This window comes from Hakea prostrata, chromosome 6 (genome assembly GCF_041222555.1).
Source record: "Hakea prostrata isolate BN-2017 chromosome 6, UWA_Hpros_2, whole genome shotgun sequence".
NCBI classification, from domain to species: Eukaryota; Viridiplantae; Streptophyta; class Magnoliopsida; order Proteales; family Proteaceae; genus Hakea; species Hakea prostrata.
Genome location: NC_142605.1, coordinates 25,739,423 through 25,754,930, shown reverse-complemented (window position 1 = coordinate 25,754,930; position 15,508 = coordinate 25,739,423). Strand labels below are relative to the sequence as shown.

The 15,508-nt window shown below is 39.2% G+C and overlaps 1 protein-coding gene across 1 annotated transcript in view; it reads right to left on the bottom strand.

The window, feature by feature from the left end:
- Positions 1–1,251: 1,251 nt before the first annotated feature.
- ETL1 (SNF2 domain-containing protein / helicase domain-containing protein) overlaps positions 1,252–15,508 on the bottom strand; it is a 34,583-nt gene continuing 20,326 nt past the window's right edge. The window contains exons 6-12 of the mRNA XM_089159878.1: positions 14,649–14,834; positions 14,390–14,563; positions 14,153–14,311; positions 13,495–13,572; positions 13,275–13,411; positions 2,084–2,302; positions 1,252–1,784 (exon numbers count right to left, since the gene is read on the bottom strand). Of these exons, the coding sequence (XP_089016004.1) occupies positions 1,622–1,784; positions 2,084–2,302; positions 13,275–13,411; positions 13,495–13,572; positions 14,153–14,311; positions 14,390–14,563; positions 14,649–14,834 (1,116 nt within the window). The 3' untranslated portion in view covers positions 1,252–1,621. The remainder of the gene's footprint in view (positions 1,785–2,083; positions 2,303–13,274; positions 13,412–13,494; positions 13,573–14,152; positions 14,312–14,389; positions 14,564–14,648; positions 14,835–15,508) is intronic.

The window sequence follows — 15,508 nt, the reverse complement described above, 5'->3', positions numbered from 1 at the left end:
ATGTCTATCCGAGCTTTTGTTTACTAATTCTATCTTGTAAAATGTTATTGCAAGTAAAACAAAATTATCTTGCTTATCAGTTTTTGGATGACGTTACAGACCCTACAGATTCGATTTGAAATCTCTAGATTTGGAAGTCCAACTCATGTAACCAAACAGCTTATAGATTTATGTTACATGTAAAAATTACTCTCAGGACTATAGTTGAGGTGCGCATAACGTGTCCCAGACTAACCTCAGATCAAAAAGAAAATGTTGCCGCAGATGCTTGTGATATTTATAATCATACACTCTGAAAGCTCCCTCACCTCCAAAAAGAAAATATATCCTAACGTTCTTGTAGCCCATACAGGCCAAAAGTTTCACATCCCATGAGTGCCCACTTCCTTCTTAATTATCTTGCACCCATGGACCATTTCTATGCTTGATTTATTTTCAAAAGCTTCTTTCTCCCTGAGATTTCTTTTCTAGATGTTTAGGAAGTTAAAGAAAACTAACTAGGCTAGCTAGCATGGTGGGATTAGAGGAAAGCCTGTTAACACAAAAGGCAGACTTCGCACAGAATTTTATTTCTGTTTAACGAAGCCAGTGTCTTTTTCAGGCCGGCCTTCTTTCTAGACTGGATTCTGGCAAAAAGGTAAGCTAAACCCACGAAAAATGCCTAATGTTGAAATCTGTATGAGGTCAGAGCTGACACAGCATACACCAAGTTGCTAAAATGAAGAAAAGACCACGGTAGATATGAAATGTTCATATGGAGAACTGCATTTGACCCCTCTTGGGAGAAAGCCAATTCAAGCTTACTGAAACTTCAGTTGTTTAATGTCTTCTTATCACAACAGGGATCCAGTAGAAAGTTTTGATCAATTCTGCTGTTTGTTCGATGAAAGAAATCAATTTCAGTTTGTCAGCAGAACCTGTATATATCTCCATAAAAACAGCAATCTGCCCTTTTTTTTGTTTTCCTCGTATAGCGGCTCCATCCCTGGACCATCAGGAGAACATATGAAATGAAACTGACCTAATCAAGATGGGATTGGCCCAAATTTGATGACCTCAAAAGACACATTTTACCAATCTACATCCATATTCCACCCCTGGACCATCAGGAGAACTACAACCACAACGACTGTCATCACAACCAAGCAATCCAGACTCATGTCAAGTTGGATCTCTATGAAACCACAAACTGAAACAAATTTCCATGAAATCACAAACTGAACAAAAAACGAGGTGCAATTGAAATTCAGATTTCTATAAAAACCGTAAGGACCCTATTATTTCACCTGTAAAATAAATTGTACAAGTAAAATCGTGTAAATCATATGAAACTATGCGTACAAGAGCTCAGATTGAACAGCAAAGTGGAGAGTGGAGGCAAATTTAAGTCAATCCTGCCTAATATGACAATAGAAGTTACAACAGCTGAGTTGCCAGGAAGCTTTTCACAGCTCCTGCTTCATGTCTTGTGATCTCAACCTTTTATTCATGAAAAGCAGAATCAATTCAAAGCCCTCTGATCTTGGAGCATCGACTCATTCTTTGAATAGGGGCTTCCATCCTTGAGATGACTGAAATAACATCATAAGTTTATCCTTGGCAGTTCAGTGACTGGAGTATACTAAACTAGCAGAAGTGCTGATAAAATCTCTCCCATGGTCCTCTCAGAAATGCCACTATCATTATCCAGCTCCTCATCCGACTCAAGCACTGCAGCATCCAGAACTAGCTTCCGTTTTGCAATCTCATAAACATTTTCATCTACCGTGCCCTTTGTTACAAGCCTGTGAGGAACTCAGTATTTTAGATAGTTTCAAGACGAGGTACATTTTGCAGCAGCTCAAGGATAGAGGGAAACAAAAAAAAATTTGGAACTATTCTGTGTGGGTTTTAGCCAAACGTCAATCAAAATGTTTTGAAAGAGAGAAGACCTAACAGATACGAGAGGAATTTACAAAAATGAGAGGGTACTGAACCCACCAAACCTTAGACAAACAAAGAAGGGATGCACCCTAGACTAAAATGTGAACCCTCTTTTGTCCTTCACATGCATGCGCGTGGGGGTGTGTGAGGGGGGAAGTACCTGTATATGGTCACAAGTTTCTCTTGGCCAATTCGATGGCAGCGGTCTTCAGCTTGGCGGTCAATTTGTGGGTTAAAATCCATGTCATGTATTATAACAGTATCAGCTCCAGTCAAGTTCAATCCCTGTCCTCCAGCTCGTGTTGATAGCAAGCATGCAAAGATAGAAGTATCATTGTTGAATGTGTCTACTATTGTCTGTCTTTCAGCCACCCGAGTACTGGAATGCAAAAAGGAAACAAAAATAAAATTCATATTCCAAATGATGACATTAATCATCACATTAAACAAATATATTTAAGAAAGAAAAATTTGATGACACTGGTATGGTCCAAGATACACATTTTAACCGAGTACTGAAGGCTTCTGCACAGAGTCAAAGATACACATTGATAAATGAAATTATGACACAAAGGCAGAGGAAGGAGAAGCATGGTGACAGGGTAAGTAGAGATGATAAGCCAGCAACAGTGGAAAGCACGGTTGAGGGTTGAGACAGGCATGTTAAGAATTTTCACAGATGCATAACCACTTTGAGAACACTTTCCAGCAATGACAATGTCACCATATATTTAGTAGGTTGTCACTGTCATGAGATTGGCCCCCTGCTTCACACAGCATCGCCCCCCCCCCCCCCCCCCAACCAAAAAAAAAAGAAAAAGAAACCCTCATTGGAGAATTAACTCATGATGCATCAGATTGAAGCCTGGCAAACATCCCTGGCCAGGCAGAGGTTGGTCCATTTCACAAATCATATGTGACACTATATCGGCTTTCTTGGGTCCAAAGGAATTGCAAACCAACAGTACCTGATGATCTGGTGGACTACCATAAAAGAACACCCTATGGATTTAATCACGTCTGAGTAGGCTCACTACATCCATATTTCTAGACTAAGATACATAAATGAGCTCAAAGAGGCCTTCTCTAAAGAACAACCAGACATGGCCCCTAATCCTAATATTAAGTCCTTTTGAACCACAGCCATATTGTTGGCTGTTGTACCAATGTTGACTAGTTTTTTCTTAGCGAATATCAGAATTTATAAAAGAGAAAAGGAAATCACAGGATTAACGTTTAGGCACTGCTGAACAGCAGAATATACAAAAAATGCAAGCAATTGATTCCTAATTCCACCTTCAGCATTGGCATCAGCAAAAAGAGAACCAACTAAAAACATCTAAATAAAAATCAATCAAACCAATATCAAGGTTGTCCATTGCATCCTACCCAATCTCATGAAGCACATAAGAAGGGGAATCCCAAAAATAATATGCTCTAGAATAAGCAGCTCTTTTAGCAGGAATATTCAGCCACCATGTTCACCTCTCTGAAGCAAATGCATAATTTGCCAATCTACAGTTTACATACCCTTTTTGGAATCACAATCAAGCAATAATCTCTTCAGCACTCTGCATTTTGCTATCTTAATTCTTTCAAAGAGCTCCAGAAAATTCAGCCTTAAAGTTATTTGTGATCCCCACATTAGAAGAAAATCCACTAATAGGAGTCACATGGGAAAAACATAGGATACTGCCAATTAGGGCTGCAACTGGGCCGGGTTGGGCCGGGCTTTTGCAATCCCAAGCCCAGCCCTATATGGTATAATTTGAGCCCATTCCCGCCCTGGCCCTAGTTCAGGGCCAATGATTATTGTCCCTGGCCCTGATTGGCCCTGATTGGCCCAGGCTTTAATTGGCCTTGTCCCTAGCTTTAATTGGCCATATCTTTGGTCGTAAATATCAAATGTAAGACAGGTAGTAATTAAAATACATATTAAAGTAATTAAATTCTTAAATTCCAAACTCAGTTCTGGAAAATAAAATAGTAAAGATGTCAACAAATAATCCAAAACTCAAGCGGGTGAGGAAGACATGATCTCCTTCATCCAATTGTGACTGCTATCATTCAGCAGCCCTCTCCCCGAGACCGCCATCCGTCCAGGATAAGCCGGCAACAAAGGCAGGATAGGGAATAAATAAGCTAACGAAGAAGCAATAAATAAGCGGCACATTCATCCCATTGCATTCCATCGTCTCGTATTATACTAGATCGTATCAGACCAGATACATCTATTGAGAGAAAGGGATCAAACTTACATTCTATATTTGATATTGAAAGGGATCCCATTCAATATGTATTTAACTATTTATACCCATTTAAATTTTAGAGAAATAGAGAAATCCAAATTTCTAGGGTTTTTTAATTTGCTATTCGATGAAAATTATGGTTATTATATGTAAGCTCGAAGGGAAAAAAGAAAAAGATTTCCTTTGGTTTTCCCCCCCCCTCTCTCTCTCTCTCTCGTCTACAATTATTCCTGAAATAGGTGCCAGAGAAGAATTGTAATTAAATAGGCATATTTGAAAGTCAAATCAATTATAAAGAATGTTACACAAACTCTTTTTGTAAAATTAGAAACATCAGAGATTCAGAATTCAAAAGGAATCTGATAAATGAAAATTTTATCTTCAAAGTCAAGAACTTAAGCCGTAGGTAGGTATGTTTTCATTCACAACTGTTCAATAAATTGATATCTTTATTCAATACAACAAGATTCATATTCAAAACCTTGTTAACAAGTAAATCGATGTTAATTTAGTATTCAACAAAATAAAATGTATTTTTTTCATAGTTAAAGAAAATGATGTTTTAGTTACAAACCTATATGTTTTTAATAAATTTTTTTGAAATATCACAGTAGATTTGTTAGATATTCATGATGAAAAGTTGGGGTATAGATTTGTTAGATATTAATTCTTTATGTAATAGTTTTTATTATTTATAATATATTATCTCGCCTTAGTCAAAAAACAAAATCAATATTTTATTTAACTAAAAATGACTTTGTTGGAAAAATAAAAATTACCTTAAAAATAATATAAAAAGTGAATTTATAGTCTAATATGATCAAAGTGACTAAATGTCAAAATCAAGACTCATATCAATGTTAGTATGAAGATCAAGGTAAAATTCTAGTACTGTAGTACATGATCATCGTCAAATTAATATTAAGATTAGAGCCAAAATTAGAGTTAGGATAGGGCCAAAATCAAATAGATGCTTATTACATTGGTAATGAGGTTATAATTTATTTTATTAATTTTCTACAAAACATGATCATGTTTTTAAAATTTGACACATGTCAAGTATCCACCCATATGTATTACAATTAATTCCTCTCCATGTGGGTGGAGGGTCCAAAGTCTTTAGACTCAAATCAGGGCCAGGATCGGGGCTAATATCGGGGGGGTCGGATCGGGGCTAATATCGGGGCCAGGATCGGGGCCGGGATCGGGCCAAGATCGGGCCGAGAATCGGGGCCAAGATCGGGGCCAAAATCGGGGCCAAGATCGGGGCCAAAATCGGGCGGATCAGGGTCGTCGGGGCCAAGATCAGGGCCAAAATCAGGGCTAGGATCAGGGCCTGGGTCAGGGCCAAGATCAGGGCTAGGATCAGGGCCTGGGTCAAGGCCAAGATCAAGGCCAAAATCAGGGCCAAAATTAGGGCTTGGGTTAGGGCCAAGATCAGGGCTTGGGTCAGGGCCAAAAATTAGGGTCGGGCCAGGATGGGCTAGGCGGGCCAAAGAGTAATCCCACGCCCGCCCTTGACCCTAATTCAGGGCCAGAATATTTTGGCCCTAACCCGCCCTTAGGGCCAAAATCTTTAGCCTAAGCCCTATTCGGGCTCAGGGCGTGGCTTAGGGCGGGTCAGGGCCGCCAGGGCAAAACTTGCACCCCTACTACCAATACCAACACTGGAAAGATTACCAATGGAGATTCACTAGCAAACACCTTGCACCCACTCACAACCATTTATTCACAACCACTCATAACACCCCACAAAACACTTCACAGATATCAACAAAGCCATAAATCAAAAAAGTGACAAGTCACACATGGTTCTACATTCTTCATACATCCAGATACAAATGGTAACTTGGCTACAACCCTGATCCTACCAATATTAAATGTTTAACAATGGCCACACCCCAAGAAGCACCAAATCGCTAGTTTATGTGGCTCCAGCCTCCTATTTGAGAGGGGGTACAACCATGATCCATGTAATGATTACTAGAAAAATGTTTATGTGGCACCCACCACAAAGAAGCTACAATCCCTCTGCCAAGCCCCGAGTGTAGCCACAATGCTTACAAACAATTGGGTTGAAAGCCTAAAAAGTCCCAGTAACAAGCACAAAATACTGAAGGAATTTCATCAAAATTTGCCTATGTATAAATCGCCATATCAAACCAATGTTGTTTCTTTATTTTGCAGCTCAATCTCTTTAAGCGTTCTTTGCCACTAGAGCTTCAACCAAGTCGCCCGTGAACAATCTTGAAGCTTCTCATAAAATCCTAGGTTTATCTTTCTTCTCTACAGCCTCTTTATCAGCACCCTTAAATGCCTTCTTGAATGCACATAACCAACCCTTTACACAAATAATTGAAAACTCACTGGAATATTGTAGGTAGTGGATTCAAGGTTCCTTCTTTGGAGCTCCTCCTTGCTCAAGCCACTCCAAAACTCTCTTTCTTTCTCGTGCATTGTCTCCTTGCATTTCTTTTATGGACCTGTAGGCAGTTTATGAGATCCCCGAGAAAATAGCCATAAAAATTTGTCCCCAAACTTTTCTCACCGTCACCGGTCAGCCCAATTCCACTACCTTTCAAACCAGAATGAGTTTGTCGCGTGCAGCCAACATCGACTGGTCAATCTGGTAAGACCACATTTACCAAGAAGCATTCTGCCAACATCATCGCTTTATCAGGTTGGACCAGTACTCAGGCAGATGCTTCTTTGCATTCAGCCACCCCTATTGCTTCAGCCAGTTTGACTTTACTCAGGCAGGATGCTTCATTGTATTTTGTCACCGTCGAATGTAAATCATTACTTGTTCTCCAAACAGTGAAGGCATGCAAGGAACGTAACCTTTGAACCAAACTGTTAGGAAAGGGCAATTTGGGAAATGACAGATCCATCGAGAGTTAGTGCAAGGCACTAACTCTCGATAGGAAAAAGAGGCGGTAATTAAGAGTTTTATACCAATCGAAATTGGTTAATGCTTTCCTAGAATATACTTGTAAATTAGCCTATATATAGTGATATTATTTTGAGGAGTGCTCACAAGTTTGATGGGAGCCTCCACAACTAAATCGTGGCTTCCTTCTTCTCCTCTCCCTCATTCTTCCCCTTATTCTTTCTCAAAATAACATGGTATCAGAGCCATAGGTCCTCTTATTCCTTTCGATTCTAAGAATTACTAGTACAAACAGTTCTATAGAAGGGAAAGAAACCGTACCTGGGTGAGAGTCGTTTCCAGAAATTAAAGGATGCAATTACGCTGCACTTGTTGGTGATTTTTATTTTGATGCAACTCCTTATTGAAGATCGGTGATTGGTATTGAAGATCGATACAAGATAATACCCAGATCTGCATTTTTTTCAGGTACAAATAAACTGCGCTTTTAGATATTTTTTTGTTTTTTGATTTGGGGCTGAGGAAGAGTGTCTGTAGTCTTCCTCACTCTCGATCTGTTGAATAACCATTCTTTGGAGAAGAAGAAGCCACCGGAGTAGTTGCTGGTTGGTGTGACTTCTCTTGTTTATGACTTCTCGCTTCCGATGCTGTTTGAGATCAGAGAGAGAGAGAGAGTGAGAGAGAAAGAGAAGAGTGACCTGCGACGCTGCTTTAGATCAGTGTGATTTTTGGTTTCTGATCGGTGCTTTAGATCGAAAAGAGAGTGAGAGAGAGAGAGAGACTCTTCGTGAAAGAGAAGAGTATGGTACCATCTTCGTGAAAGAGAAGAGTAATCGAACTTGGTTTGAATCTGTTTTCTAGTTCGGTTGGTTCCACTTGGTTTTAATTTGTTTTCTGGTTCGGTTGGTTCAAGTGGTCCAAATTAATCAAGTTGGTTTATTTATGGTTATGAGATTAATCTGATTCTGGGATTAATCTGGAATTTATTCTAATTCTATTTCTGATTTCTGATTTCCGATTCTGATTTCTGGGATTTGATTTTAATTGTGTTGGATATGGGAGAAACTTCAAGTAAAAACACCATGACTTAAATTATTTCTTCATCCTCTCATCGGTTAACTGAGAAGAAATTGGAGGGTGGATCAAATTTCCACCAATGGAGGGCTATAGTTAAAATTGTTCTTACTGGACAGGGATAGATAGATCATTTGACTAAGATTGTACCCATAGATGATGATACTTGGGCAATTGTTGATGCACGAATACTTGGGCAGATGTTTAATTCATTGGCCGATAATATTATAGATTTGGTTACTCACTTATAAACTGTGAAGGAATTATGGGAGTATTTGAATGTGTTGTATTCTGGTCAAAATAATCTTGCTAGAATCTACGAATTGTCCCAGGAATTTTATCAAGTAGATAGAAAAGGCAGAGATATTACCCAATATTTTGCAGATTTTAAAAGAATGTATGAAGAACTAAACTCTATTCTACCTATCTCCTTTGATGTCAAAACTATGCAAAATCAAAGAGAACAATTAGCTGTTATGGGTTTCTTGGGAGGTCTTGGAAAAGAGTTTGAGGCAGTTAGAGCATAGATTCTTGGTAGTGATCATGTACCCACGTTAGCTAACACATTTTCAAGAGTTCTTCGTGTTGCAAGGAGAATACCAATAATTCTACAGAAAATCCATCTTTGGCAACAGTTTCTCGAGGCACTTATGGTGGACAGAATATAGGACGAACTCGAGGAAATAATACTGGAAGATATCCAGGTTCACACAACTCTACTGATAGCCCATGACAAGTTAAGACTTGTCATCATTGTGGTCGCCCAGGACATATTCAACGATACTGTTGGAAGCTTCATGGGAAGCCCCCACACATGGCGAATGCAATTATCACTTCTGAATCAGCGTCTACAACTACTAAAGTTCATCCTGAGGGTAAGACTGTAAAGATGACTGAGGAAGATTATATTCGTTTCACTCAGTTTCAGGCCACTCAACCACAATCAGCCACTGCCACCTTGGTTCAGACAGGTAATGCTATTGCTTGCCTTTCAACCACATCTCACCCATGGATCATTGATTCAGGAGCTTCTGATCATATGACCGGGGCTATATGTATATTTTCCTCTTTTGTTCCATCATCCTCTTTGGTTACACTTGCTGATGGCTCTCATATCAACGTTAAAGGAGTGGGTACAATTCAACTCACCCCATCCATTCCCCTACCCTCAATTCTTTACGTACCTAATTTGCCATTTAACCTATTATCTGTTCATAAATTTACTTCCACTAATAATTGTTTGGTGAAATTCTTTCCTGGATATTGTTTATTTCAGGATCTTACGACGAAGAAGATGCTTGGTAGAGGCCGTATGTCTGGGGGGGTTGTATCTATTCGAAGAGATATCCTCTACTGCTTGTTCTAGTATTTCCATCCCCCATCAAATACATTGTCAGATGGGGCATCCCTCTCTGGAAACCCTAAAATTGGTAAATAAAAGTTTTCATTTTCTGTCAAAGTTGGATTGTGAGTCTTGTCAATTTGTAAGAACTTCATCGTGTGAGTTTTCCTCCTCGTATAAATACCAGATCAGACCACCCTTTCTCTCTAGTTCATTCTGATGTGTGGGGACCCTATCCTGTTAGTTCTACTTCAAGTTACAGATACTTTGTTACATTTGTGGATGATTTTTCAAGAGTCACTTGGCTTTATTTAATGAAAAATCGTTCAAAATTATTTGACATATTTTGCAATTTCATTATTGAAAATTTGTACTCAATTTGGTGTTCCAATTCGTACTTTTCGTAGTGATAATGCCAAAGAATATTTCTCTAATCCTTTTTGTAAATTTATGGCGTCTAATGGGATTCTTCACCAATCCTCATGTGTCGACACTCCTCAACAAAATGGGGTTGCCGAAAGAAAAAATAGACACTTATTGGAGGTCACCCGTTCTCTCTTATTTGAGATGAAGGTTCCTAAATCCTTTTGGGCTGATGCAGTTTCAACTGCTTGTTATCTTATTAACAGGATGCCTTCATCTATCTTAAAAGGTGGCATTCCTCATTCTCTCTTATTTCCTTCATCTCCCTTATTTACTTTGTCTCCTCGAGTATTTGGTTGTGTGTGTTACATTCGTAATCATCGCCCAGGGATCTCTAAACTTGATCCTCGTGCACTTAAGTGTATTTTTGTGGGGTACTCTCGCACTCAAAAAGGGGTATCGTTGTTATTCTTCTGACTTACGAAGATATTTTGTTACTGCAGATGTGTCATTTTTTGAGTCAACACCTTTTTTCACTGAATCTCATAGTTTAACTGACCTAAATGATGATCTATGTATTTTTCAAAGTGTGTCTCCACAGGGTACAGTTCCTTCCCCTCCACCTTTGCCAGACATCACCAAAGTGTACATGCGCCGGCCAAAACCACCAGCTCCCCCCTCTGCACCTATGGTCTCTACCTCTGTGCCGACTTCAACTATTGATCCTGTGGACGTTCCTGCCAAATCTGACCTTGATATTCCCATTGCTCTTCGGAAAGGTACTCGTTCTTGTGTTCAGTATCCCATCTCTAACTTTATTTCATATTCTACTTTATCACTTGGGTTCTCTACTGCTCTATCTACTATCAAGACTTATCCTATTCTTAAGAATGTTCTTGAAGCCTTGTCTAATCCTGGGTGGGTCAGTGCAATGAAGGAAGAATTACAAGCCTTAGAAGACAATCAGACTTGGGATCTTGTGCCTTTACCCTCAGGAAAGATAGCTATTGGTTGTAGGTGGATATTCACTGTGAAAGTTAATCCTGATGGTTCTTTAGCTCGCCTAAAAGCTCGTCTCGTTGCCAAGGGCTATGCTCAAGTTTATGGCATAGATTATGTTGATACTTTTTCGTCTGTTGCCAAGCTTACTTCCATCCATATTTTAATCTCTCTTGCCGCTACATACAAGTGGCCCTTGTTTCAGTTGGATGTGAAGAATGCCTTCCTTCATGGAGATTTACATGAGGTAGTGTATATGGAGCAACCACCTGGGTTTGTTGCTCAGGGGGAGAAGAATAAGGTTTGTCGCCTCCGCAAATCATTATATGGTCTCAAGTAGTCACCTCGAGCATGGTTTGGACGATTCACTACTGTTGTAATAGAATTTGGGATGACTCGTTGTGAAAGTGATCACTCTGTATTCTTTAAAAACTCTGATGCAGGCAAAATCTTTCTTGTAGTTTATGTTGATGATATTGTCATTACAGGAAATGACACTTCAGGAATTGATAGGTTAAAGACCTATTTGCAAGAGAAATTTCAGACCAAAGACTTGGGCAAGTTAAAGTATTTTCTAGGAATAGAAGTTGCCCAATCAACAAAGGGCATCTTCTTATCTCAACGGAAGTATGTACTAGATTTGCTTTCTGAAACAGGAATGTTGGGATCAAAACCCATAGACGCTCCCATGGCATGTAACTTAAAGTTAATGCCAGAAGATGGAACCATTCTTGATGATCCAGAGAAGTACAGAAGTCTTGTTGGAAAGCTGAATTATCTTACTGTGACTAGACCTAACATTGCCTTTCCAGTCAGTGTTGTGAGTCAATTTTTGTCTGCCCCACGAACATCACATTGGGATGCAGTTATACGAATTCTGAGGTATCTTAAGAAAGCACCAGGACGTGGACTTCTTTACACTAATCATGGGCATAGAAATGTTGAAGGATTCTCTGATGTTGATTGGGTTGGATCACCTATTGATAGAAGATCGACTACAGGCTACTGCACATTCGTTGGAGGAAATCTTGTATCATGGAAAAGTAAGAAACAAACTGTGGTAGCAAGATCAAGCGTAGAATTTGAGTATCATGCTATGGCACAGGTAACATGTGAGATGGTATGGATAAAACAATTACTCCAGGAATTAGGAATTATTGATGACACACCAATGAAGTTATGGTGTGATAATCAAGCTGCGATTCATATAGCATCAAACCCAGTTTTTCATGAACGTACCAAGCATATTGAAGTTGATTGCCACTTTGTTCGTGAGAAGTTACTACAAGGCATAATATCCCCCAAGCATGTGAGGACTGGAGAACAACTCGCAGATTTGTTCACCAAAGCTCTAGGGAATACAAGAGTTACCTATATTTGTAACAAGCTGGGCATAAGTAATATATATGCTCCAGCTTGAGGGGGAGTGTTAGGAAATGGCAATTTGGGAAATGATAGATCCATCGAGAGTAGCACTAACTCTCGATAGGAAAAAGAGGCGGTAATCAAGAGTTTTATACCAATCGAAATTGGTTAATGCTTTCCTATATAGAATATATTTGTAAATTAGCCTATATATAGTGATATTATTTTGAGGAGTGCTCACAAGTATGATGGGAGCCTCCACAACTAAATCGTGGATTCCTTCTTCTCCTCTCCCTTATTCTTCCCCTTATTCTTTCTCAAAATAACACAAACCAAAGGACTCTAAGGGACAAGATGGCCAGGATTAAGGGAGAGATTCCAGGCCAAAGAGGAGACGACCCAGGACGAGTTGGGTAATCAAATGGTGTGGCTGGAGGGCAAGCGTTGAGTGGTGAAGAGAGAAGGCCAGACACAAGAGAGACCCATGGGGGAGGTAGCCATCCGTTTGATGCTTCCAATTGAATTCAAGGGGAGCCATGTGTTTGGTCTTGGAAAATCAACTGAATCCAATGATCAGATTTGGACTAATTTCAGAAACAAATTTGGGCAAAAAACTAGCCAAACGGGGTACTGCCAGCAATAGGTAATTGGCTTGATGGAAGGTCTCTGATCAATCTCAAAAGGGGAATCAAGCGTGCATGCCTAAGGGGCCAATAAAGCACTAAAGGACCACCTAACACAGGGCTATCCAGATGCTGATGATGAAATGTCAACAAAATTTGAACACGAATGGAGCTGCCTCCCAACACAGGGTTGACCAGCATCTCAAAGACTCCAACCTCACTCAGAGGGTGCTCTCTAGTGGAAATTTCCACAATACTTTGGAAAAACTAGGAACCATTATGACCAAGATATGACTCCAAAGGCCCAACCAGGTCACAATGTTGGTAGGGTGCATATCAGGCAAAATGGTGACTTCCACCCCTGTATTATGTTGTTATGCATGTGGACTATAATTATGCCAAGAAATTCATAGACTAATGACAATGAACATAGAAAATAACAGAACCTGCCATCAAGGCGTCTGTACGTGACTCCAATGACATCCAAAGTCCACTCCAGAATATCAAGCATTGAAGTCCACTGGCTGAAAATCAGAACTCGATGTCCATCTCTCTTCAGTTTAGGGAGAAGCTCAGATAATGCCTGCAACACAGCAGTTGTCAAAAAATAGCAAAATTAGGTAAGGCCACAGCATAAATATTAAATGGACCTAACAATATGCATACCCGGCATTTTGCTGAAGTCAAAACCTGCTTATCTTGAAGAATATCCCTTGCATTTGTGCCACAATACAAACCTAAAAGCTGCAACAAGTTAAATATACGAGTCATTATATGGACAAGCATTTTAGAGGACTCTGTATCAAGAAGCCAGATTCAAACTGACAGTTTTCACAGCTCATAGAGCTCACCTTGTGGTTTTGATCTTTTAAATTAAGATTTTAAAAAGAGAAAATATGAACTCTTTTGACCCTTGGGAAAAGAGCATGTACTAATCTCATTATCCTATAGCAAGTTTGTATCATATGATGCCATTTCTCCTACAGGAATTGCCTTTTCTACTGCTCCCGTTTCATCTTCCATTCTAGAAAACGTCACTAAGGCAGTGTCTGACCACAGTAGAAGGCGATGCCTGCAAACTGATGGCTCCAAGGGAAGAACTCCAACTGGATGACTCCCATGATTCATCATTCAAACCCCAAGACTAGTCAAAAAGACTTCATTAGGATTCTACAATTTGATTCAGCATTCACAACTATGATCACATTGTATATTAATCATCAAGTAATAGTATGAATGGTATAGCATTTTGAGCTCAGATCTATCATTGAGCCAACTATCGAACCAAATAAGGCAAAATAATGCAGAATAAAATCAAACTTACCCTGTGGATAGCAAAATCATTGTAACTCTTAAGCTCTTCAATAACTCTATCCAAATTGCATTCATAGCCAAATGCACCTTTTGGATGCAATATTCTAGCAAAACGAAGAACATCCTCATCACTGTAAATGCGTCTCACCAGTAGCGGATGATTTGCAATCTGACAGAAGCATCAAATAATGTAAGGAGATTCAAGGGTCTACTAAAGCAGCAGGAATAATAAAGAAAAAGGTCTCACCTTGCGAAATTGAACAAAATAGTTAGAAATCTGGCGCTGTGGAAGAGTCCCTACAATGCTATTTGAATTAATATCTACAGGTTTAGCAACTCGAGCTCGAGAAGCTGCACGATATTCTTCTATGGCTTCTTTATATGCATCTTCCTGTTGCTTGCCCATGAATACGTACTCAACCTAAAGCAACAACTTCTTAGCTCTCTTGGAAAAGTAGATTTAGGATGCAAATGAAATAGAAACAGGAAACAACAGCCTGACGCACCTTCTGTATTTTTGGGGCAAGTTGCTGCATCACGTCAGATTTTAAACGCCTCAATATAAATGGACCTAAAATGGATTTTATACGGGCAATTAAATCTACATCTTCTGGATTTAATAGTTTCTTGAGATCCACATCCCCAGTTGCGAAAATATCAGGCATCATAAATTCCAACAATGACCAGAGCTCCTGCAAGAAAAATGATTAGATCCATTGAGTTGACATCTAAATATTGAACAATATGCATGCAAAGGTATACAAACTCAACATGTAAATGCTCACAACCAATCGCCCAAAATATCAATAGTGAAAAATATAAACAAAAATGTTTTATATTCATTTGGGAAGATATATAAGAGCATGTGAGAACATATTCAAGCTACAAACAATCAATTAAGCTATCCTTCCTCCTTCACTAACAATACTTGAGGCATGCTACATGACCCAAAATGCAGACTACAAAGGCATAAGAAACAAAGGTCCCAGACAACAAACTATTTTTGTCAATAAGTTACTAACAAGTGGACGATAAGAATGTTAGAAAGCCAACAACAGTCAAATCCTAAAATATTAGAGCTTAAAATGCATCAACAAGCACTAAAGAGAGAGAGAGTCTAGAAAGGAAGTTGCCTTATATTTAATAGAATTTTTTTCAACCTCCATAACTACTTAGTGTAATCAACATTGAAGTACAATGACCGATCCAGATTAAGAAGTTTCTTGTGAAATTAAGACCAAGTAGGAATTGTTCCTTTATTCTTGAAGGCAGCAAACCAGAAAATGAAGATGTCTCAGGTTCCAGCTTTATTATACCCGATAGTCTACCCCACAAACTTCAAAAGACCATGGTGGGAGAGATTGCA